Here is a 24,439-nt window from a genome sequence, read left to right as displayed (position 1 = left end):
AGCACTCAAAACTCAGCAAGACTTCATTCATCCATATATATATATATATATATATATATACGTTTCTTAAAGGATGCTACTTATTCTCACCTTGTTCAGACCACACTTGGTGCCGTTGGGCACCATACTAAATCCCCCATAATCTGTGCTATCCCTCACGAAGTGGCATTGGGTCCCTTTCCACATCGCAGGCAGGCCCACGAACGGATGGCGCCCCCCATCGCAGAAGAGTTTTCCGCACACCATATCTCTGCATCGTGAATGAATGGCACATTATGAGGATAAATACTAAAAGTAGAATATAAAGTATTAATTCATAATATTAAAGTCTAAAATAAAAAGTATAATGTAAAACAAAAAACTAAAACTGTTAAAACTTAAAACAGTAAATGTGATATACTAATGTAATGTAAGTGAATATAATAAACTGAGCTTTGAGCCATAGACAGGAGGAGCTAGACTACTGAAAGAGAGACTACAAGACCCAGCACTCTCACAACTCAGTTACAGATATTTATTGACTGCTGATGACAGAAGTCCAGTTTTTTTTCCTTTTGCATGTGGAAAGTAAGCCAAGTGAGATTCAACCATGTACAGTAGATCAACCATATATTTTGAGTATTTCTAGAATGTTAAAATAGCCGTACGTAAATGCGCAGCGTTTGTAGGCTCTACCGCTTCTTCCACAGTGGCCATCTTCCTCCCCTTTCATGTTCAAATTAAAGCATTCAGGAGGTGACCGTGCTCCTGTAGTACGAAAAAAAATTAAAAAAAAATAAAACAACACACACATTTTGAGAGTAAGGGTCTAAAGGACAATATTTTCTTATTTCTTTTAATTATATTTTCCAAATTTCATATTTTCAACTTTTCCGACATCCAAAGACTACAAGCCCACACCACAGACCACCCACAGTGATTGTGCACGCTAGGTTACCTGAACCCCACAGTTTTTTGCAGTGTCCGTCGGGGCTCGGGCACTGGCCATTGTAGCAGTAGCCGACCCCATAGTTACACTCCGCTCCATTCATCTTGAAGGAGTCTTCAGGGCAGACTCCGGAGGCCCCGGTGCAATATTCCGCAAGGTCACAGTCATGGTCTGCCTCCCTGCACACACTGCCAGGCTGCTTGATCTAAACAAAAACAAACAAAAAAAAAAAAAAAAGAAAATATGATATGATATCAGTTATATATCAATTATATACCAGTAAAAGCCATTTGGTCATGTTTCCTCATAATTCACCAAATTCATGGTCTCTCCCTCTCCCTCCCTTTTGTTTTAGTTGAGTTACATGACCTGACCACAGGCACCCCTCCCATGTGGCCCTCTCTCATTGTTTCAGCTGGAGAGGGTTGAAAAGCGCTCTGAACCCTTCTGTTTCCTGTTGTTATGAAAGATCTGATCCAAAGTGTCTCCGGTTGTCCATTATGCCGTTTTAGAGTAGACACAGGAATAATAGAACATACTCCTGTGCATGTGCGAGTGAAAGTCATTATGACGAGGGAAAATTCTAAAGCTGTCAAATTCTAAAGACGGAAATCTAAAGCTAAGATCTAACATTAACTTCTAAGATCTAAACGTAGTTACAAAACATTTGATTGCACGACACTATATTGCACACCAGGAAACCGCAACAGCTTACACAACTGAACAAGAGTTCGTCTAAGGTAATCAGCGCCAGATGTAACCAACCAAGACAAACAAAAGTACATGAACAGATGATGAGATGAGACGGAGGTGCAGGTACCTGGCAGTCCTCGCAGCACCGTCCCTCTGCACACTGGGCGCCTGCAGTGAGACGACACGTGGACGCGTCACAGCAGCGGTTCTTACACTCCTATGGGGCGACACACAGATGGCATGACACAGAGCTGAAGAGCGGACGGCTGGAATGAGTCAGTTTATACTGCTGAAACGATCATGCCAACACTACCTACTATGCCCACAAAACAGACCATTTCCATTTTTAAGATTAAAAAAAATAAATAAATAAATTGAAAAACAACCGACAAAAACAATAACTTTATACTTTTATAATAACTTTATAAATTCTCAAACCCCGTGTATGTTCATACATTATAAAATAACAGAGAAAAAGTAACGACTCTGGGATACAATGGCATAACGAGATTAACGAGGTAGGAAACCCGCTTTGAAGGAACAGGATTACTGCTATTTGTATTTTCACATCAAAGCCAGCTGTGGTGAGGTTAGAGAAAGCCAGTCGAGGGTGTGACTCAGTGTGTCGAGCCGACGTGCCTGTCAGCAGCCTCTGGAGCAGATCAAGGCCAGATCAAATCCGGTGTGGCTGCCGACGTGGATACGCGGAAAGCTCTCAGCTAGACCCATTAGGGAACGCTGACTAAGATCATGTGGATCTCCGAGAATGACGAAACCGTGAAGGTAGCCGGCAGGAACACTTCTAACCAGACACCGTTATCCAGAGTGCTCTGACACACCGGCAAAGTCAGGGAAAGTGACCACTTAAAATGCTTCTCGAATAACAAGGCAAAGCGCTGGGAGTTAAAGCCAATAGCATGATGAAGGATCCTGAGGAAAGTTGTTCATAAGTTGCAGCCAATTGTTTGTGCAATCTGAGTAATAGTCATTTATGGGTCATTATTGTCTTTAATGGATGAGTCGTTCTCCTTGGAGATTTTGTGGTGTACTGGAGACACTTGATTCCCAGAATTGTTTCTTAGTTTGGGCTTAATATTACCATTTGAGCACTGACAAATGAAAGAACCTTTCTTGGACTGGGAATCGAAACACTGAAAATCAGCCACTCCAACCGCAAAGCTATAAACGCAGCCAAGGCCTTTTCAACCGCCCCAATTACACTCTGACCCCAGTCTCAGCGTAAGTGTGCAGACTGGCTCCGTGCTGCACCACTGGCAACGCGCTCATCAGCAGCTGGGTGCTGATAGGTCGGGGCGACGCGGTCTTACCTTTACAGATCCGCAGTCACACTCCTCTCCTGTGTCCACCATCCCGTTCCCACAGACGGCCCCCCCGTAGAGGGAGTCTGGCCCGGGCCGGTCCAACAGACAGCTGAGGGCGGGGCTGTTCAGGAACTCACTCAGCTGGTTCAGACTACAGTCACTGAAGAGCGTCGGATATGTCCGGCTTAGGACAGCATAAAGAGAGAATATGTTTTGCTCCCGTAGTTCAACTGGTAGAGCAACACGTGCTGACAACACCACGGTCTTGGGTTTGATACCCGAAGTGCACGCATGACTAATGAAAATGTGTACATCTGTACTATAAGTCATTTTGGATACGAGCGTCTGCCTCACAAATAAATGTGAATGTAAAATGAAAAAAAAAGGCACTCCTCGCAGTATGTATTCCCTTTCAGAGTACATTTTAACCAACAGATTGAACACTACAAAGCAACACTGATCATGCAAAAACACTATCCAATTCCTAATTCTGTGGCAGACATATTCCGCCATTAGGCACAAATCGTTTCACCGGGAGGCAGGTTTGGGGGTGGGAGGTGCGTCCAACGCTACAAACACTTACGCGTGCTTATCAACAGTATCCAACATCAGACATTTAGGCTCCAGGGGGCCACAGCTGCAGCCGGGCTCGTCGTGCCACATGCCCAGGTTATGGCCCATCTCATGGGCGATGGTGCCGGCCAAGGCGAGAGGGTTGTCGTGGTGATCCTGGAACCAAACAAGAGTGTGTGTTGAGAAAGCTGTACTGTTCAGTGACACAGGAGAAGTAAAAGTCACAGCAGCTTGTAGTAGTGGTAGAAGAATAAGTTGCAACAATTATAATTTTTTTATCTGATTGAATGTTTCGAGCTGGATCAATTGCTCCTTTAACGATCAAGTAGCAATAATTGCTAATGATTAGTGGTAATTAACGATAATTCATTCTTATGCCGTACCTGATTAACTCCAGCAGATTTCTCAGAGCACATGGCATATTTGGTTGCCAAGCCAACAGTTTCACCGGCAAAATCAATGCCACTGTGGTGAGAAAACAACAAAGAACAGGAAGCAGAGAGTCAGACACACCTCGGCTGATGTCACAATGGCACCGGCAGAAGCATCAACATGTCAACCGTGGAGTAATCAGTCACACTCACGTGACAAATTGCGCGTTGTCGTGGGGGACCCTTTTGACGAGGTCGTTCTGGCGCCATTCAAGGAAGTTGTCGAGGGTTCTCCCCTCATCATTGCTGACAAAGAACTTGTCCTTGTCTGACCACACTTCCAGGCCCACCAGCAACACAGAAATATTCACTGCGCGGTAATACTAAAGACGAGGTAGAGGAGAAGAGATGATGTATTTGTCATCCCACTTTTCATTCAAACACACATGTGCAGACAGTACCCTACACAGGGCTGAATTCTCATGTTTATGCATTTATAAATGCTAACAACAAGACAGATGATAATAATACAAATGTATAATACAATAGAATAATAAAATAACTAAAACATTTCTCAGTTTAGATGATATTCTACAAGGCTTTTTCAAGAACTAAGCCAGATCTTAAAACGTTTAAGCTGATTTTCAAAAAGGAAGCATTAAATATAAAGGGTAAAAAGGTTCATTACCAAGTTGATGTGATTGGCTACATGTTGTAACCTTGCTCGCACATTCTCCATGGTCTTATATTTACGGAACTAGAACGACATTCAAATATAGTCAGACCTCACAAAGGGACTAAGTATAGCATACAACACATACCTTCTCATCAAATGAGATACAAACATAGGCTATTGCTTAAAATATGTATTGACACATACCTCCGTATTGTCAACCACCAAGTACAGTTCCACATACCGGGGTGTTTTGAAACGTGGCTTGTTTTGCTGAAAGAGAGCACAAGAGTGAGAGGTTTTATAGAACATCTTCGACATTTTTTTCACATAATGTATACACAATACATACATTATATTTGTACCGACTACTCTCTGTTTCGGTTCAATGCTATGGATAAAAAAATACCGGTAATATGGGACATCCAAGCATTTGTTCCCCCCTTAACATATATTCCGACATAATACCACACACATAACAACGAATCTGATCTCTAATTTCTTTGTATGAATGAAAACAAACATCTGTCAGAATTCTATTTCGCGCTTAATCTAATCTATTTACACACCGCCATTGTTAATAACTATGGTTTCAAGCTGCTTTGCAGAAGACACAGTCTGAACCAGGCAGACAGGGCACACAGGTGAGAGAGACACACAGGTGAGAGAGACACACAGGTAAGAGAGACACACAGGTGAGAGAGACACACAGGTGAGAGAGACACACAGGTGAGAGAAGATGAAACGGCTGTTGTTACCTGGCCATTAGGCCGAAACACCCCTACTGCCCTGGGCTGGATAACACTGCTGTCAGCCTCAGTGCTGTTGGCAAGTCCATTGGCCACCTCTTTGCTGCTCTGGTGCTCGGGCTTGTAGACAGCGTGGTCTCCTTCGGTGCTTTCTCCCAGCGGCTCAATCAGGTACACCTGCTGCTTCGCCCGCAGGAAACCACTGAAGTTAGATTTAAAAAAAAAAAAAAAAATGTCAAAAGGTGTTCATATCTTGCCTGTTGAAGTTGATTCTCTCTCTAGGGTCGAGAATGAGCTGCCAGCTTCCTGTGGTTTCCACCACCAGTGTGTTTAAGCTTTTAAATTAGTGAAATGTTGACATGGGAAACACAAGGTGCAGAACCATCTTCCTGTATCAAGTTCCACCAGCAGAGAAAAGCCCTACCCTTGGCACTCTTGAGGCACAAATCAAACCAAAAAGTGTCCACAGTCTAATCTAGGCATCAACCCTCAAACTCAACTGTAATGGCAGAACACCTTCCCAGTTTCCTTTCTCTTGCAAAATACCTGCATATCAGCTTGTGGGTGAGGTGACAATTGTGCAATACTGCAGGGATTGGTTCTCATGTTGACTTTTTAGGTGTAATAACAGAAATCTTGAAATGTGTAAACACAGGAATTTATGATGACAGGCTAACAAGTCATGATTTCCTCTTAATCCAGATAACAAAACTTTGATAAGGAACACTGCTTGATTTCAAACATGACGTATTGAAACCTCAATTATCAAAAGCAGAGATATCATTTCTGGTTTTGTGATACTGTTAAATCTGAGATACATACCTAATTCCTGAACAGACTCCAACACTAACTGAGGAATCGTCCAAGCCCCGGATGTGTCCATGATAATAACAGTGATCCTGTGACTAAAAACAAAGGGAGAATATTCTTACATGGAAAGTTCAAGTGATACACCAATGTAAGGCACTGGTGTTCAAACATGTCAGTTAATTCACCATCTATAGGGCATCTGAACTCACAGGTGCTGTAATTGATCTACTTGGTGAATAGTTAAGCTTACCTCATAATTTGGAAATGTGATCACAGGAGTTCCATCCTGCCTATAGTATGTTTCAGTGTAATTCTTTCCGATGAGGAGCCTTAAAACAATTATGAAATGTGAACATAAATCCTATTTTATACGTTTTTACAACTCCATCTGTATATTGGTAAAGAACTGTTTTGTTTTATCTTTTGTCACAGTGACACAAAGTAAAGCATTTCCCCAGTGTTCTAAGACAAATGTTGTAATGTATCCTACGGTCTATAGTTTAACTCTTGAGATCCACTCAGAGATCCACATATAACTGCGGAATGTTTGGTTATTTCACCTGTTTTTCTCCAGATGAACCGTGTGGTTTCTCCCATCAAAGTGTAGCTCATACTGAAGTTTTTCCGGATACCGCTTCACCTCGCCACCCTGGAAAATGTTCTAGGTTTGAGAAAACTCACACGAAGAGAGCATGGCTCATACAACTATTAAGATGACCCATGAGGGGTCACGACCTAGACACGATGGTAAGGAATGTCCAAAGAAAGTGCGGCGAGAACACACCTGTCTTGGCACGCTCCGTTTACTTCTGCTGCTTAATTTGACCGGCCGCACAACTTCATAATCCGCAACGTGGGGTAGCGGCCGAACAGTCTCACCAAAAGCAGCTGATATGCAGAATAAAGCTGGTCAAGCACTATGCAAAGAGCCCACATAAACTACTTATAGAAATATCTACAGAAATAGCTCCATAACAGTCACGCAAAAACGACTGGCTTTAAACATTAACCTTAGAAGTTTGAGAACAATGAAGCGGACACACTATGTTTAAGTAACGGCGCAGAGAACTTACATATCGTTTTTTGTTTTTTTTAAACTCACCACATATGCTGATCGCAAAGACGACAGTTAACATGTATTCCATTGTGTGTCAAGGACAGCTATACGCACTGTACTGACATACCGTACCTACTGTACTGTACCTAATCCACTGACGTCTGGAGCCCCGCCTTCGTACCGTATTTACGTTATCATATCCAGGAACACGCTGCCCAGGCTCTCTATCGCCAGATAGGACATATTAGCCAGGCGAAGTGGGAGGGCTTAAGTCCACTCCCAGGCATTTCCGTTCAACAGTACTCAGTTTCCCTTTTTTCATAAGACTTTATTAAGGGGCCAGGCCAAGGGAGAGAGGAAGGGGAGTCTATAAACAACAGTTGCATAACACACTTACAACGAACACAAACGAGTGTGTCCACTTTGAATGATACTTTTTTTTGTAAGACAAGAGTTTAAATAACAGTTTTTGTTATGTTTGCAGCAACAGCATATCATCAGTGCAGTCCACTTCAGTCCAGAATATCATCACACAATCATGTCACCTCATCCATTAGACAGGATTCACACTGTTTCCGGACAAAGTGGAGAATGACTGTTGTTGTTTACAGGCATTATGGAGCGGGATGTAATACAAAAAATGTGAAGTGCTACAAGGCCAACATCTGGCTAAGAGTCATGGTGTCATGCAGATGTTCGTCATGACAACAAGGAGGCGCTACGCCGCGGCTTTTTGACTCCGCTCGATGGCCATCTTCTCTAGGCGCTCCGTGTAGAAGCCGTTGAAGTCCAACCTGCCAGGCGAGAAGAATACGGTCAGCACACGACTAGAGCGGTTTGTCTTATGGCAGAAGACCAGGCACATCGGGCTTGTGAAATTATATTATACTACATTACATTACAGCCGACATTTATTTCTTCTTGATTAATTATTTGTATCCAGTGGTACAGTGGTAGAGAAGGCGTTTAGTAATCAGAAGGTTGCTAGTTCGATTCCCTGTCGAAGCGTCCTTGAGCAAGACACTGAACCCCTAATTGCTCCTGATGTGCAGTGTGCCATCAGTGTAAATGTAAAATGTGTATACATTGTAAGTCGCACATATGTAAGTCGCTTTGGATAAAAGCGTCTGCTAAATGTAAATGTAAATTAATTCTCATTTTCAGTTGAAACAGGATCTCAGTTGGAGGGAGTGACGTGCCTTGATAACTAGTAACCATTTAAGCACTTTGAGCTGCATTGTTTTGTATGAAAGGTGCTATACAAATAGAGTTTATTCTTATTATTATTATTTGGGGCTGACCACAGGAGAGATCACTGAAACTGTGCCCCTCTAGTGTGTATGCTCACTGTGGTTCACAACAACCAATGCTGCACTCAACATGCCACAGCTGCTTATTACTAATCAGGTACAATTAAGTATTGCTTTCCTGGATATCATCACAAGAAAAAAAGGACACAAAACAATCTATAGGCTGGATATCATAGATGCAACCTCAAGAAAATGACACCAAACAAACAAATGTGTGTGTGTGTGTCTGTGTGTCCTGTGTGTGTCTGGTGTGTGTTTGCATGTGTTTGGGGACTAGAAGGGGTCTCTGGTGTAGTGGTGTGAAGGAGTAGATCCCCTGCAAATGCCCAACAGTACCGTAATGTGTGTGTGTGTGTGTGTGTGTGTGTGTGTGTGTGTGTGTGTGAAAGTGTACTTCAGGGTCACTCTGCCCTGTGTCTCATTAAACTCAGTAGTAAGTCCCAGTACGCCCTCCCCATCCCCTCCCTCCCTCCCTGCCTCAAAGGCCACGCACCGGTAGATGATATTGATCATGCTGTGCTCGCAGTCATTGGTGCTGTAGATGCTCAGCTTGTCCAGCAGGTCCAGCAGCAGAGTGCTGAAGTTGCTGTCGAACTTGCTGATGGTCGCCTCGAAGCTCGCGTCCGACTGCAGCGCGTCCACGTGCTCCGCCACAAACTGCTCACACAGGAAACAGACACACCATGAGACACGCCACTTCCTGTTCATCACTGTGCTTCCAACGGAATATTAATTAGTTTGTAGTAAGTAATTATATACAAACATTGTATTCTTTAGTGTATGTGTGTTATGACATTCCTCAAAATCAGCAATTTTTTTTTATTTTTTTTACTAAAAACAAGATTATGCAACTCATGCTGGCATATTAGTAATAGTAATTTCTTTGTGCACGTCATTTCTTTGCTGTTAAGCACTTTGAGCTGCATTGTTTTGTATGAAAGGTGCTATACAAATAAAGTGTATGATTATTATAATTACTATTACATTTTGCCTGTCATTAGTTTGTTCTGAAGGACCTGCTGGCCTAACCAACAGAATATGTCTTTAACGTCTTCTGCTATCAGGCCCAGGCACCTGTTTAAGAAGGGGCGCACTGTCAGCGGGAGGTCTATGAGTTGAGTGGGTGCACTTTCAGATTGTGTTGAGATTAACATTGTGCACGGATGTTGTGGAGGGAAGGGAGGAAAGAAAATGGAGGTTGCTTGGGTCTATTTAAAGTCCTCCGTCTTCTCACACCTTAAAATGTACAGAGAGTGTGTGAGAAAAGAGTGTGAGTGGTGTCCTGTACAGGTCGAGATATTGTACAGCTCCCTGTAGGCATTGCAGTGGCAAGTTACCAGGGCAACAGGCAGTAAACAAAAGTCAGGAAAGCCAACCAGTACCAGCCAACAGATGGGATGGGAGGTCAGATGGGATGGGTTGCAAGATGGAAAGCCTTGATATGTGCGTGTGTGTGCATTTGTCTGTGTGCGTTTGTGTGTGTGTGTGTGTGTGTGTGTGTGTGTGTGTGTGTGTGTGTACCTTAGAGAGCTTCTTCTTCTCTTCTTCACTTTTGTAGGTTTGGCGTTCCAAGCGATTCATCTCTCCATCCAGACGCATGCTGAGGGTGAACCTCTGCAGGGAACGAACACACACACACACACACACACACAAGGAACCATACAGAAAACAAATACACAATTTAAACACTATAAAACATTCACACATGACATAAAACTACAACATTATGTCCATCACTATATCTAGATCTACCTGATCCTATTTATGACAGCACACCATTACAATGAATTTAATCATAATCCTCTCAATGGTAACACCATTAGGAGCAGCACACCGCAATGTGACCTGTGACCTACTGACCTGCATGCAGTTGGTGAACATGACGCACACAGACATGAGCTTGGAGAAGATCTTCAGCAGCTCAGGGTTGGTCAACATGCAGTCCTTCAGACAGTTGTCTAGGAAACTAGTGTGGTGGCACAGGACATCATCAATGTTTGATGCCTGGAAGAAAAAGAGAGAGAAGAGAGGACATAGTGATGATGGCTGATTGCTCTTTTTTTCCATAAGTGGGGAATTGTCGCCCCCTACAGGAGAAACTGTGCTAAGGCGAAATCCAGGTTCATTTTCTTATCTTCACCAAATTCCAGTATGTTAAGCTACATTGCTGGTTTATGAGTGTATGCGAACTGCAGCGACTCACTGACTTGAGGTTGTGACAGACGAGTCTCACTGATTTGAGGATGGTTTATGAGTACATGTAAGCTGCAGACTCACTGATTTGAGGTTGTCACAGTAGAGACTCACTGATTTGGGGTTGTGACGGCACAGACTCACTGATTTGAGGTTGGTTTATGAGTGTATGTGATGATAGAGACTCACTGATTTGGGGTTGGTTTATGAGTGTATGTGATGTTAGAAAGTCACTGATTTGAGGTTGTGAACGGCAGAGACTCACTGATTTGAGGTTGTTCTCCATGATGTGCCATGTTGGCTCGTTGACCTCGAACATCATGTAGTACTGGATGTTTTGCACAAAGTTCAGCATCCGCTGCCTCAGGGCAAATGCAGTGGAAAACCTCCAGAGAGCAAGAGAAAGAGAGAGAGAGAGAGAGAGAGAGAGAGAGAGAGAGAGAGAGAAAGAAAGAAAGAAAGAAAGACAGAGATAGAAAGAGAATAAGTCAGCGAATAAAGTAACATTAACGCTTCAACTCAGGAACAAATTGACAGAAGTGACACACCGAAGTAACCCGTCAGAGAAGGGAGAAGAGATTAAGAGAAGATGTGTGAGAAAGATAAAGAGACAAAATGATAATGAAACTGTAAGTATCAAGAACAAGGGATCTGACATTACTAGGCCTTACCATTTAGCAGAGTGCAGGGAGTACTGCTTGGCCATCTTGTTGGAGACCCAGACATTGCAGAGCAGGCGCTCCACATGCTTACAGTAGAACATGTGCCTGAACAGCATCTGGTAGCGGGTCAGTGCTTTCCTGTGTGGAGGCACAGCACAAGAGAGGGCAAGTCACTAAGTATTACTGATAAACAAAAGCATTACTGTGTTTAAGCAGCAGGTAATTATAAGCAGTTACGTCTACATTGGACTCTGGTACTATCACAATAACAGCTTTCATATGACAGTAATTATTGCATCAAAAAATCATACAAAAAGTAAAAAACGTGATTCATTTAGTATAACCCACACACAGTCTAATACAAAAAAGAACTCCATCAGGTGTAGGTGTAAATAAGTGTTGTTTCAGTAACCTTAACCAATACAGCCATGTATGTAAATGTAAATACTCCATATTAAAGTGGGTCCATTGTCTATGGGTCCATTACCGGTTGATGATGAGCGAGAGAGGCCACTTGACGATGTAGTCGAAGGAGAAGGCCTCAAGGCCGGTGAGGGCCACCTCTGTGGGGTCGGCGTTGATGAGGGCCTTCTCCTGCTTGGTCTCGATCGCCAGCACCCGCAGCAGCTGCGTGATCACGTCATGCTGCATCAGGTCGATCTGGGGGGAGGGGGGGGTAACGCAGAGCTTGAAAACAGCTCAGGCACGAGATGAATGATTTGGTAGTTTGGTATTATAAGATGCCTGTTCCACAGTTGCATCACCGGTTCTATCAGCTGGGAGAGTAAGGTATAACATGCTATAATTTTCGAAGTTCGAAGACTTATCTTTGACAATAGAAGGTAAAAAGTAAAAACTTGATAATTGGGATATTAATGATACTAAAGAATGAAATGAAGAATTCATAAATCTCACTTTGGAATTTTACCGTCTAAAACCAGCCCTAACCCTGTTCATTAAACGTTAAACGGTTTGCATACTCTTTCTTTGCAGAAGGCCCTTTAAAAGTTCCACGCTGTTTACCTTTAGGTCATCCTTGAAAGGATCCGTGTTCGCCGTGCTCATGCGCAGGGCCAGCTCCAGCAGAGTCTCCAGTCGAGGGGGGTGGATTTCATCTACAGGCTTCTTCAGCTCCTCCTCCGTCAGGTCCATGAAGTGGACGAAGAAATCTCCTTTGTCCATCAGGAAGTAATGTTTTATGGACCTGGAGCAAACGAGAATGAAACGAAGAGACGAGTCGTTAAGAAAACGGGCACCTGTGGTTTACCTTCCGTAAATAGCTTGAGTTGGGTAGCTTTGTGCTGAGAGGGACAAGAAAATACAAGAGTGTTTCTTCAACACACTACAAGCCATATTGTATGAGAGCTTTTCAAATATAGTCCACAACATACAGTACCAGTCAAAAGTTTGGACACACCTTCTCATTTTTTGAAAAGATTTTTCTTTGATTTTATTATTTTATACATGGTAGATAACACTTTTTTTGTTTAGTACATCATTCCACATGTGTTCTTTCGTAGTTTAAATGTCTTCAGTATAAATCTACAATGTAGAAAATAATAAAAGTAAAGAAAAAACTTTTGACTGGTACTGTAGTCCAACAGCCCACATTTGGCTGACCTCTGATAGGCTCTCTAAGCGTTCAAACTCTCACCTCAAGCGTGACACGAGCTCCTTCTCCTCCATGAGGAAGTCCAGCAGCACCTTGCTGGCGTAGTAGTAGGCCTTCTCGATCTGCTCCACATACGCCCTCTCCTTCAGAGTGTATAGAACCTCCTTGGCGTCTGGACACGTCACGTCACGACCACACTCTCGAACTACATTCAGATACTTGCCTGGAAGGGGAGACAAGATCATGTATTCACCTTCATTCAGCATGATTATGTTTAATTTGGCAGACACTTTTTAATCCAAGGTGACTTGAAATAATCATTTATAATTAAGAACATATGGACAATAATAACAAAGCAATCAGTCTCAATATCGTCTTAGATAACGTTTTTTCAACTTGATGCTGACCCTCCGTTGCAAGTGCGTCTGGTATTAACTACCTCGCAAACTCACAAACCTGTGTTGAGAATCTTGTCTGCCATTTTCTGCAGGAAGGAAGGGATGCGATGCTGGATGATGGTGTAGCGCTGGTCCCAGTACTTGTCATTGTAGTCCTCCTGGATCTTCTCTTTCTGAAGCTCGTGCTCCTCCACCATGAACTCACTTTTGGAGAGCAAGAGCATTTCAGTCAGTAGTATTCAGTAGGGCTGAACGATTAATTGCATTTGTGATTTAATCGCGATATGATAGAACGCGATTTTCTAACCGCAACGTTCGCGATTAAAAACGTGGTCTAGAAAAAATCTTTTTTAAGATGGTACATTTTGAACACAGTGTTTAAAAAGTGCATGCCTTGTGGTTACTCTTACAATGACTTTGTTTAAATTACTTAAATGCACAGTGGCAAAGCCACCGATTTGTTGTTCTTGATTCTGTAATGAGCAGTTAAATAAAAATGTAAAATGTGGGAAATAATATTTTACACTAAATGTATCTAATATTGTGTTGGTCATATTTATATCATTCATTACGATTTGTTGGGAAACAAATTTGGATAAAATAAAAAAAAAAATCGCATATTAAATCGCAATCGCAATATTTGGGGGAAAAAATCGCAATTAGATTATTTTCCCAAATCGTTCAGCCCTAGTATTCAGTCAGTAGTATTCGGTCAGTAGCATTTCAGTCAGTCGGTACTCATCAATATACGTTCAATAGTTACAGCTACAATGCAATTAAAAACTGTAGACTTTTTAAGATGGAATTCAAAACAATTGAGACCAAGCATAGAACTTTGTTGATTATTCATAATAAGGTGCAATGCCATGTCAAGCATGTGTAATATCATTACATAACGTAATGTATACAGTATATATCTCATATATAATTTCATTATTTATTTCCCATTTAAAAATAATAGTTATTTGGAACAGGTTTACTCCCAAAATGTATTTTGTTATGAGCCGTTCACAAGTCTCACCTGTACGGGTCTTTGATGATGCCCCTGTAGACCCACTTCTCCAGGATTTCGAAGTAGGGGACGCTGGCGGCTTTGGTGAGGTACAGGCACAGCTCCTGGGCCTGGCTGTCTCCGGTGTAGTTGAAAGTGCGGTCGTGAAGCAGGCTCAGCGTGGCGCCGCCCATGCAGTCCCCCTTCTCCACAGACATAGCTGATGATGACCCAGAGAGACAGGAAGTGGAGGAGGAGGAGGAGGACATTGTCAGATAAAGGCCAGGCAGAGGGCTTCATTCCAAACCACGCAACCCAAAGAATAATTTCAATAAGCTCATTCAAGTTTGACAGGTCCCAACGAAATAAGTAATTATGAAATTGAGTCACAGCCTGTATCATCCCAATAGAGAGACACAATTTTATAAGAAAGTTACTAAAGGAGTTGTAAAACTTTTTCCAAAAAGTGAACAATATCCAAACATTTATGTCAAGACTTTGATTATTACATGAATACCAGTGAATACCCCTTGCCCCAAAGGGACTCAAGATCACACCGATATCCACAGGCAGGGACTCAAATGCCCACTGATATCCACAGGCAGGGACTCCGAAGCACACTGATATCCACAGGCAGGCTTTAAGCTCACCGATAGAGGCTAGTATCTCCATGGTGCGCATGGTAGGCTGGATGTAGAACCAGAGCTTCTGCAGGGAGAGCAGACCCTGCCGGTGCAGGTGCTCCAGCTGCGTCACCAGGATCAGGTACTCCTTCATCAGCGTCCGCATCGCCGCCGTCAGGGCGTGGTTCACCTGGCCGTACTCAAATGACGACCGCTCCTCAGTGAAGCTGTGAAGACAACCGTACGTTGAATCAATGCAGTAGGGGAATGCAAATATACACATAACCTGCATCTGTATATATATATATACATATGCAGGTTATGTGTATATATATATATAGGCCTGTATGGTAATTCTGTATTCTATCTCATTGTGTGTGTTCTTGTTATGTGTATTTTTTGTCATTTATGTGAATTGCTGCTGCAACACTGAAATTTCCCTTTGGGGATCAATAAGGTTCCATTCATTCATTCATTCATTCATTCATTCATTCATTAATCCATACATCCATACATCCATACATAGACTACAAGAATACTGTCAAACAGCATGACAGTGCTGTAGAATCACTAACCGTGTGATGGTGGAGTAGCAGGAGGCGACCGGGAGGATGCGGTTCACCAGCTCTTTGATCGACATGTCCAAGGACGTGTCCACGATGAAGGAGCGGCTCTGCCTGCCCAGCACAGGCTGCGCAGTGATGTCACGCCCGTCTACACCAATCAGAACGAAGAGTAGGTCCTCCACCAATGCTTGCTCTTGGGCAGTCAATGGCATGGTACCTGATGATGAAAAATTCAAAAGGTCAAAGTTCACAGAAAAGTTTCCCGAACCCTTGTACTATTAAGCATCTGAACTCTGGCGGCGCTTTACAGGAAATGTGCTTTGAGGGAAACTTACCAATAGGTGCCGCTGGCTCTCCAACAGGTGTGGTGCCAGCGATGAAATCCCCGATGAGGGCAGGCCTGTCATACACCCAGTTGGGAAACACAGGGATGGTCTGTGTGGGATTCTTCTTGTTGTGCTTGTCCCTTAACATCTTCCGGGTTACCTCTGCAGACTGTTAAACCAAAAAACTATTTGTTAGTGCATGTAGTAAAATAATTGTCATTCAACGATGTATATAGAGATTTGCTTAATAAAAACTGAGGAGTTTAATGTGCTTTCTATGAGGGTATTATGATCTGTATGAACCATCACTACATATGGCATCCTAGTACTGACATTTAAAAAACTGATTAAAGATCCCAGGTCATGGATCGTGTGTGGTGTTCTCTAGTTGTCCCCAGTACCTGTGGTACGTTGGAGCTGGCGGTGACGTTGCCCAGCTTCTTGCGTAGTTCCTCCAGCTCCTGCATGGACATCTTTGTGCTGGTTTGGGGGATGCTGAAGGTTGAGCTGGTTGCAGCTGAGGCATTTGCAGACATCTCTGTCCTGTCCTTGGCATTTTGCTGTAGGTACTGCAACGTCTGTAAGAAATGTTCATAAATTAAATTAACCAATAATTAATTAAAAAGGCATTATATACGTAAATAACTGCATCTCTCTGAAAAAAAGAGGAATATTAGGTTACCTCTTTGTCTTCGGTGAGTTTTGACAGAAGGTAAACAAGTGGATCGAGGTTCCGCACATTCTTTGACTTGAGCTCTTCATATTTCTTCAAAAAGTCCTCGGGTGTTTTTGAATACTCCGCTATCTTCACCTGTAAGAAATTGGCATGCCCACCCAACGTTGACATACAGAGAACTACTGAATAGACAAATAGAAGATACAACTAACAAGGTTGCAGTTCGTTGCTTACCTTGGCACTGTGTGCGGAGACAGTGGTGGTGACATAGGGCGTCCTGTTTTTCTGCAGTAAATCAATATAAACCTCGGCTCCATCCCCTCCTCGAACGTGCAGGAGACTGAGGAGTTCGTTCACGTCATGGTGTATTCTAAACTCACTCATGACTGTTCACGAGCTGCAATGACAATAGATCTTAATGTCACATCATTTGTTTACTTATTCTTCACTGCAACGTACCAAAGTAAGTTAGTTTACTCCAGCACTCAATGCAAAACAATATACTGTAATATCTACCTTGACAGCTATCCCTACCTCTGATCAGCTGAACTAGTACTAAAGGTACTGTACTGTCTGACCAAAAACAGCTGTAAATGGACTCGGGCTGGACACAACGTACTGGTTAGCATATCAGACCACATCTGGCTAACGTAAGTAAGATATTCAGCATTGGCCACAATAACTGACCCATTTAGCTAACGTTAACTATAGCTACCCATACGCCCAAATTGATAAATACCAGGCTGGTGAGATGACTAAATGGACCACATCAGAATCCCTCCGTCTCAATAATGTTAAGTCTATTGCAAACATTGTACCTGGAGAAATGTGAATTAAATACTTACTATAACGCAGCACCAATTACATTTGTTGTTAGCTTGACTTCCCTCCTTACCGCCAACAACTGTTGTGTGGTGACAACATTCATGTCATCTACTTGAAGTCATAATAAAAGCCTTACATTATTTATTAAAATGTAAAATAAAATGTAATGTACAATATATGTACAAAATTCTAATATAAATAAGAAAATAAATGTTCACGTATATTAATAATTTATTTTCATGAAATGAATTATATTATCCAGTTTGTAAAGTGTCTCTCTTATTTTGACATAGTTTGTGCAACACCTTCAGCAAGTAACGTCGACATCCGGAAGTGAGCGTCGTTTATGTTTTATGTTTATTTCTTTTTTAGGGCTCTATGATTTCATAAATGAAGCTAAGTACACACATTTTCTTAGAATACATAAATAAATATACGTTGACTATTTTACCTGTTTGGGTATACATACCTACCTACATCAATAGCGCTCTGTCTTGACTGTTAGCATTGGAAATGATTGTAACATGTAGTGATATATTTCACCAAATCAGTAAATTACTAAACAAACTATGGGAATTATACGGAATGTTAAATATCTTATTCATTACGTCTGCTGCTGGCCTTACGTGGTACTGCCATTCGAGATCACTAGAGGGCGTCGGATGAAGGCCGAGCACCGCAAGAGGGGGCTTTGTCTATTCAGTTGTATTTTTTGCCCCACCAGTTTGTCTTATGTACCCTTTAGAAAAATAGCAAAAACTACAAAAACACTGGCTGAAAGACATCCGTCATAGACGTTGACGTTTTCCCCCATAAAATATGTGAAGCTGTCAGGCCTGATCTGATCCATGCAGTCTCTTCTCCCACTGTACAAACATTATTCAAACATGGTTCTGAAACGAACATGTTGCTTCAGACCCATTGATAGCATTGTTTGTTGTGCGTTGTCAACAGATGTATCCATTAGATTTGAACCTACATGCTGTAGGTAATTTTGAAAAAGCTTGTTTGCTTGCTCAAGTTAGTTAAACACCGTAGAGAGACCACAGCTATTCCTTTTTCATATCATGACCATGACGCACAAACACATGAAAAAGGTAAGACAGGGAATTGTTAAAATCTATTCAAACGCCATATTGCCACCCGCAAAAATGCGGAAATAGGCATAGCAGGATGATAATCTACTGTTTAACTAGCCTATATACAAATATTTGCCCTCTTGCCTGTTTTAACTGTCCCTCAGTCACTTCATCCTGGCTCTGGGCCTGTTCTCATTATAGTTTTACCCAATAGCTTAAACTATTTTTTTTTTTTTTAAACAATTCACCATTTTCTCAAAACTACACACATATTCTCATTCTCACAGTCTCTTTACCTTTGTCAAAATATGTCCTGATATAATCCTAACACATAATCTACGCAGAGAACATGTCCTCAAATGCGTTTTAAAATGGGGAATATGTGTTAGAATAATTGGTGAACCTGGGATTGAACCGAACCAAACCAAGCCACGATCCCAAATCATCATCATTATTGATTCAGGGAGAATTGACTGAGAACAGGGCTCTTTTGCAGCAATGCCCTGATTGAGGCTACATAATACAGAGGAACAGTAAACAAACCATAACTAAACAAAACAGACAAACTAAATAAACAAAACACATTAAACAACTCAGAAATTAAGTATAAAAAAAAGTAAAAAGATAAAATCAGAGAATCATTTAAAACAACAGCATTGAAGCACATCCTTAGCATCAAATTGGTTGACAGACAAATACTTGGTTAGTTTCAAATCCACTTCAACAGTGTTCCATATATGGGAAACAAAGAACTTAAAAGCTATTTTACCTATATTAGTTTTTGTAAGGGGAATTTCTAGGGAGATGAGGCTCTGTGACCGTGTGTTATGACAGATGGATTTTAATTTTAAAAGTGACATGAGATAATTAGGCAGTTTATAAACAAATAAAAGACAGTCTTTTCCCCTCCTGTCTGCTTGTCAGGTTCCTGCGGAGCTCCGCTCCGGCCACGCCCCCTTCAGCTCACTAACTCTCCCAGCTGCACGCTCATCAGCTGCATTCAGGTCCCCAATCACACAAGCACATACACCTGTTCCACTCTCTCGCCTCACTCACCAGCACCACGCTCAGTCACCAGAGTACTGATCATTCACACCTGTATCCTCACTCACCTGCACCGCGTTTACACTCACCTGGTTCCTAATCACCCATACCTGTCACAGCCCCTACATATACCTCACTCGCCCTTCACGCGGTGTCTGGTATCGCACTTCAACGGATACACAACCTCGGATTTCCCGCGACTGGACTCTCATGAGGTTTACCTACTCTACCGTTTTAGTTTGTATAAGTTACGTCTATCGCCTTAGTTCCCCTTTTGCGTATCATCCTAGTTATTGTTTAGTTAGTACCTTGCCGAGTGTGACTCGTGTTTTGTTTGCCGCAGCAGCGTTTCCTCAGTTCCCTCAAGTCCCAGCAGTGCTACAAGCCTGCGCCCCTCCGTGGGTTGTGACTGTGTTCTCAAGGATTAACCCCTCAGCATCTCCGTGTCTGCAACCTGTTGTCTGTCATGTGTGTTCCTGGCTGTCTCTGTCGGCAATAAACTCTGTTACCAGCATTTCTATCTCGAAGTCTGTTCGTTCCGTGACAGAATACCAGACCAAAAGAGACAGATGGATTCAGCCAGCTCTGCCGACGCATCCGGCTCACGGGTTGGAGCGGCGATAAGACTACCATCGTTCTCCGGATCCACAGCCACAGCCCCCTCTCCCTTCTCCTTTTCCGATGCCCGTGAGGACTGCTGGACATTTCTCCTCGATTGTGCCATCGCCCTGTCGAGGCTGAAGTATCAGTACCCCACCGAGCGGTCACGAGTGGCCTACGTCGTCCTCCAGGGACAGGCGCTACTATGGGCAGCAGCTGTGTGGGAGGGCCCAGAGACTGAGGCACTCCACACGTTCTCGGCACATCTGATGGCGAAGTTTGGCCGTCCTGTAAGGGACCCAGTGATCCAGGCGAACCGCCTCGGACTCCACCAGCAGGTCCTGGAGGAGCTCCGTCGCAGCCTCGCCACCGCAGATCCGCCTCCTACTGTATCCGCTGCTCCCACACCTACCTCGCTGAGGGTGACCACCCCAGCTCTCACGCATCCTCCGCCCAGGACCCATGAGTTCTGGATCCAGCCGGAAATAGTCGGTGTGGGTGATCAAGCCATCCGTGAAGATCTCCTGTACGCCTACTATGACTCTGAGGAGGAGGATATCAGTGAGTGGATTGATGGGGACTTTATCTTGGGGGATCGGTTCTTTGCGAGATCAGCCTACGAAGTGATGGACCCAACTCCCGCTTCTGCTCTGAAGACAACGGCCGCGGCCTCCACTGTTCCCACAGCAACCGCAGTGGCTAGTGAGGCTCCAGTAGCGCCTACGTCTTCATTTCCAGCCTCTCCTATGCCAGTGCCAGCATCTTGCCGGAGGTCGGTTCCAGCACCCCGGCTTACCCCAGCTCCAGAGCCTGCACCTTGCCGGGCTCGACGTCAAGCACCCCGGTTTCCTCCAGGACCAAGGCCTGCCCCTCGCCAGGCTCCTGCTGCAGCAGCTGTGTTGGCAACTCCTGTTGCCACAACCACGGGCCTCACTCCTGCTCCAGGCTGGGCATCTGCCTCTGCCCCAGTTGAGCCCGCTGCTGCCTCTGCGGAACTCGCCGCGGCCTCAACCTCTGCTGAGCCCACAGCTGCCTCTGCGGTTCCCACGGCAGCCGTGGTGGCCAGTGTTGCTCCAGCACCGCCTATGTCTTCCCCTCTAGCACCTCCTGCACCTCCCACACCAGTGTCAGTGCCAGCACTTCACCGAGCGCCTGCTGCTGCCTCTGCTGAGCCCGCAGCTGCCTCGGCTGAGCCCGCAGCTGCCCCGGCGGAACCTGCAGCAGCCCCTGCGAAGCCCGCGGCTGCCTCGGCTGCTGCTGAGCCTGCAGCTGTATCTGCCTCTGCAGAGCCCACAGTTGCCTCAGCCTTGGCTGAGCGCACAGCGGCCTCTGCCCCCGTGGAGCCCGCCAGGGCAGCCGCATCTGCTGAGCCCGCAGAGGTTCCTGCCGAGCCTGCCAGAGCCTCTACCTCCATGGGGCCTGCTGCATCCGCCGCTTCTGAGCACGCAGCCATCCTTGCCTCTGCTGAACCTGCAGCAATCGCTGCCTTAGGGGAGAACGCAGCGCCACCTGTCGTTGTCCCGGACAGCGCGGCTACCGCTGTCTCCGTCCCAGATCACGCAGCCTTCCCCGCTGCCACCGTCAACTCTGCAACCGCCGTTGCGGTCCCGTCTCCGCCGAGAACGGCAGCCGAGAGGTCCTCGCCTCCTGCCACGACTACTCCCGCTTCCGTGGCTCTTCCGGCTACAAATACAGTCTCCGCAGCTGCCGCTGCTGATGCTTCCACAGTCACTAATCCTGCTGGTGACCTAGCACCCCCAGCGGTCCTTGCTGACACTGCAACCCCAGCGGCCTTTGCTGACCCTGCAGCCCCAGCAGCAGCTGACCCTGCAGACCCAGCCGTCGCTGACCCTGCAGACCCAGCCGGCGCTCACCCATCAGACCCAGCCGCCGCTGACCCTGCAGCCCCAGCCGGCGCTGACCCTGCAGACACAGCCTCCGCAGTCCCTGCAGACCCAGTCGGCGCTCACCCAGCAGACCCAGCCGCCGCAGACCCTGCTGACCCAGCCGCCGCAGACCCTGCAGACCCGGCCGCCGCAGACCCTGCAGACTCGGCCGTCGCCGACCCTGAGGACCCGGAAGACTCAGTCGCCGCCGCCGCCGTCCCAGCCGTCCCAGACGCCTCAGTCCCAGCCGTCGCAGGCACCCCCGTTCCTGCAGTCCCAGGCACCCCCGTTCCTGCAGTCCCAGGCGCCCCAGGCATCCCTGTCCCAGGTGTCCTAGTCCCAGGTATCCCAGGTGTCCCTGTCCCAGGTATCACAGGTGTTCCTGGCCCAGGTGTCCCTAGTTTCCTGATCCCAGGCATCTCTGGCCCAGGTGTCCTAGTCCCAGGTGTCTCAGGTGTCCCGGTCCCAGGTATCACAGGTGTCCCCGGCCCAGGTGTCTCTAGTTTCCTGATCCCAGGTATCCCAGGTATTCCTGTTCCAGTTCCCTTTGACGTCTGGTCCCTTCCAGTCCCCAACCTTCCTGCACCCTTAGTCCCTTTGCCGCTTCTGGCTCAAGCACCAGCAGCACCCTCTGCCGACCCGGACCCCCCAGCATCCGTTCCCGATGCTAACCCAGCAGTGGGCGTGAATAACACCGCTGAGGGGGGCAAGGTTCGTAGGGACGGCACCTCCGACAGCGACGATGCTCGCGCTGAGGACGTCGCGAAGGGCGAAGCCAAGGAGGCTTCCACCACGACTACCCCAGCTACGGGTGCTGCAACCTCGGCCTTATCCCTGGTCGACGTCGTCCGAGGCTGGGTTGAGATTGGTTGCGGTCGCCTCGCTCCTGACAGAGCTCCCAGTCATCCACCAGATCTTTGGCCTCTTGCTGGCCGTCCACCCGGCTGGCCACCAGACACTCCGCTCCCGGTCGACCGTCCAACCGGCCGCCCACCAGACATGTCACCCCTGATCGGCTGTCCACCAGGCACTACGTCCCTGTTCGGCCGTCCACCAGACATTCCGCTCCGGTTCGGCCCCGGCTGAAATGCCCGCCTTGCCCTTGACCCCTCCACCCACCCTGTGGGGAAGTTTATTTTTAAAATGTTTTGATGTTAAGGGCCGTCTGGAATCCGGCCGTAAAAGGGGGGGTAATGTCACGTTCCTGCGGAGCTCCGCTCCGGCCACGCCCCCTTCAGCTCACTAACTCTCCCAGCTGCACACTCATCAGCTGCATTCAGGTCCCCAATCACACAAGCACATACACCTGTTCCACTCTCTCGCCTCACTCACCAGCACCACGCTCAGTCACCAGAGTACTGATCATTCACACCTGTATCCTCACTCACCTGCACCGTGTTTACACTCACCTGGTTCCTAATCACCCACACCTGTCACAGCCCCTACATATACGTCACTCGCCCTTCACGCGGTGTCTGGTATCGCACTTCAACGGATACACAACCTCGGATTTCCCGCGACTGGACTCTCATGAGGATTACCTACTCTACCGTTTTAGTTTGTATAAGTTACGTCTATCGCCTTAGTTCCCGTTTTGCGTATCATCCTAGTTATTGTTTAGTTAGTACCTTGCCGAGTGTGACTCGTGTTTTGTTTGCCGCAGCGGCGTTTTCCTCAGTTCCCTCAAGTCCCAGCAGTGCTACGAGCCTGCGCCCCTCCGTGGGTTGTGACTGTGTTCTCAAGGATTAACCCCTCAGCATCTCCGTGTCTGCAACCTGTTGTCTGTCATGTGTGTTCCTGGCTGTCTGTCGGCAATAAACTCTTACCAGCATTTCTATCTCGAAGTCTGTTCGTTCCGTGACACTGCTAGAGGGGACCAACCAACATTCTTGTTTAAGTTACAGTGGTGGGTCCTGAAAGCGTCTCCTGTAACAAAGCGAATAGCACTATGGTAAACCGAGTCCAGGAGTTTTAAGGTAGAGGGTGCAGCATACATGTAAACAATGTCACCATTGATAACGTAGGTCTATTTGGAAGTGCTCTTATTGCCCTGGTTTGAAATTCTGCACTTTGGTAGGCTATTGTTGATAATGACATGACTACTGACTGCCTACCACCAGAAGATGTCTGCCTTTCAGTTCTATCTCAACCAAAACATAATTCAGCAATTACTGATGTCATTACTGTGGCTTTCAATATTAAAGACAACACAAAGAGAGCAAAGTCCAAGTGTAGATATAGTGCACTACAAGTTTACAGTACAAGTACACATATCGCAGTTAGAGCATTGCAAATTATGTTGAAAATGGATGCACTTGTGAAATGGCTCACTGTAAATGTGGCTGCACTCATTGTCTAGCTTCATCATATACATCCCATGAGCACATGATGAAAGAAAATAATGAAATTCATTTGAAACCACTTCTCTTTGATATCTTGGTCTCTTCCTCGTCCTCATCCTCCTTGTGCTTG

General features: G+C 45.4%; 3 protein-coding genes across 5 annotated transcripts in view; 1 reads left to right on the top strand and 2 right to left on the bottom strand.

The window, feature by feature from the left end:
- Positions 1-7,392, bottom strand: part of adam8b (ADAM metallopeptidase domain 8b) — an 11,852-nt gene extending 4,460 nt beyond the window's left edge. For all 3 annotated transcript variants that reach the window (XM_031560905.2, XM_012817339.3, XM_031560906.2), the window contains exons 1-16: positions 7,222-7,392; positions 6,904-7,007; positions 6,680-6,768; positions 6,370-6,448; positions 6,132-6,214; positions 5,319-5,511; positions 4,768-4,833; positions 4,576-4,644; positions 4,101-4,270; positions 3,900-3,981; positions 3,527-3,672; positions 2,950-3,127; positions 1,749-1,838; positions 938-1,133; positions 648-747; positions 91-250 (exon numbers count right to left, since the gene is read on the bottom strand). In XM_031560905.2, the coding sequence (XP_031416765.1) occupies positions 91-250; positions 648-747; positions 938-1,133; positions 1,749-1,838; positions 2,950-3,127; positions 3,527-3,672; positions 3,900-3,981; positions 4,101-4,270; positions 4,576-4,644; positions 4,768-4,833; positions 5,319-5,511; positions 6,132-6,214; positions 6,370-6,448; positions 6,680-6,768; positions 6,904-7,007; positions 7,222-7,264 (1,848 nt within the window). In that variant the 5' untranslated portion in view covers positions 7,265-7,392. The remainder of the gene's footprint in view (positions 1-90; positions 251-647; positions 748-937; positions 1,134-1,748; positions 1,839-2,949; positions 3,128-3,526; positions 3,673-3,899; positions 3,982-4,100; positions 4,271-4,575; positions 4,645-4,767; positions 4,834-5,318; positions 5,512-6,131; positions 6,215-6,369; positions 6,449-6,679; positions 6,769-6,903; positions 7,008-7,221) is intronic.
- A 91-nt stretch (positions 7,393-7,483) lies between these two features.
- tubgcp2 (tubulin, gamma complex associated protein 2) lies at positions 7,484-17,461 on the bottom strand. The gene is made up of 18 exons (XM_031560904.1): positions 17,379-17,461; positions 16,768-16,930; positions 16,540-16,668; positions 16,259-16,435; positions 15,867-16,026; positions 15,541-15,748; positions 14,993-15,192; positions 14,373-14,562; positions 13,410-13,555; positions 12,996-13,176; positions 12,365-12,545; positions 11,829-12,001; positions 11,351-11,479; positions 10,945-11,065; positions 10,347-10,490; positions 10,008-10,100; positions 8,980-9,143; positions 7,484-7,970 (listed from the first exon to the last, which is right to left on the bottom strand). The coding sequence occupies exons 2-18, from the start codon at positions 16,915-16,917 to the stop codon at positions 7,895-7,897; spliced, it is 2,622 nt and encodes an 873-aa protein (XP_031416764.1). The 5' UTR covers positions 16,918-16,930; positions 17,379-17,461; the 3' UTR covers positions 7,484-7,894.
- Positions 17,462-19,787: 2,326 nt separating this feature from the next.
- On the top strand, positions 19,788-23,763 carry LOC116218671 (calphotin-like). The gene has a single exon (XM_031561054.2). It carries the CDS (start codon positions 20,051-20,053, stop codon positions 23,051-23,053), a length of 3,003 nt encoding a protein of 1,000 aa, XP_031416914.1. The 5' UTR covers positions 19,788-20,050; the 3' UTR covers positions 23,054-23,763.
- The last annotated feature ends 676 nt before the right edge of the window (positions 23,764-24,439 follow it).

This window comes from Clupea harengus, chromosome 23 (genome assembly GCF_900700415.2).
Source record: "Clupea harengus chromosome 23, Ch_v2.0.2, whole genome shotgun sequence".
Taxonomy (NCBI): domain Eukaryota; kingdom Metazoa; phylum Chordata; class Actinopteri; order Clupeiformes; family Clupeidae; genus Clupea; species Clupea harengus.
Note: the sequence above shows the minus strand (reverse complement) of the source record. Positions and strands in the feature narration are given on the sequence as shown.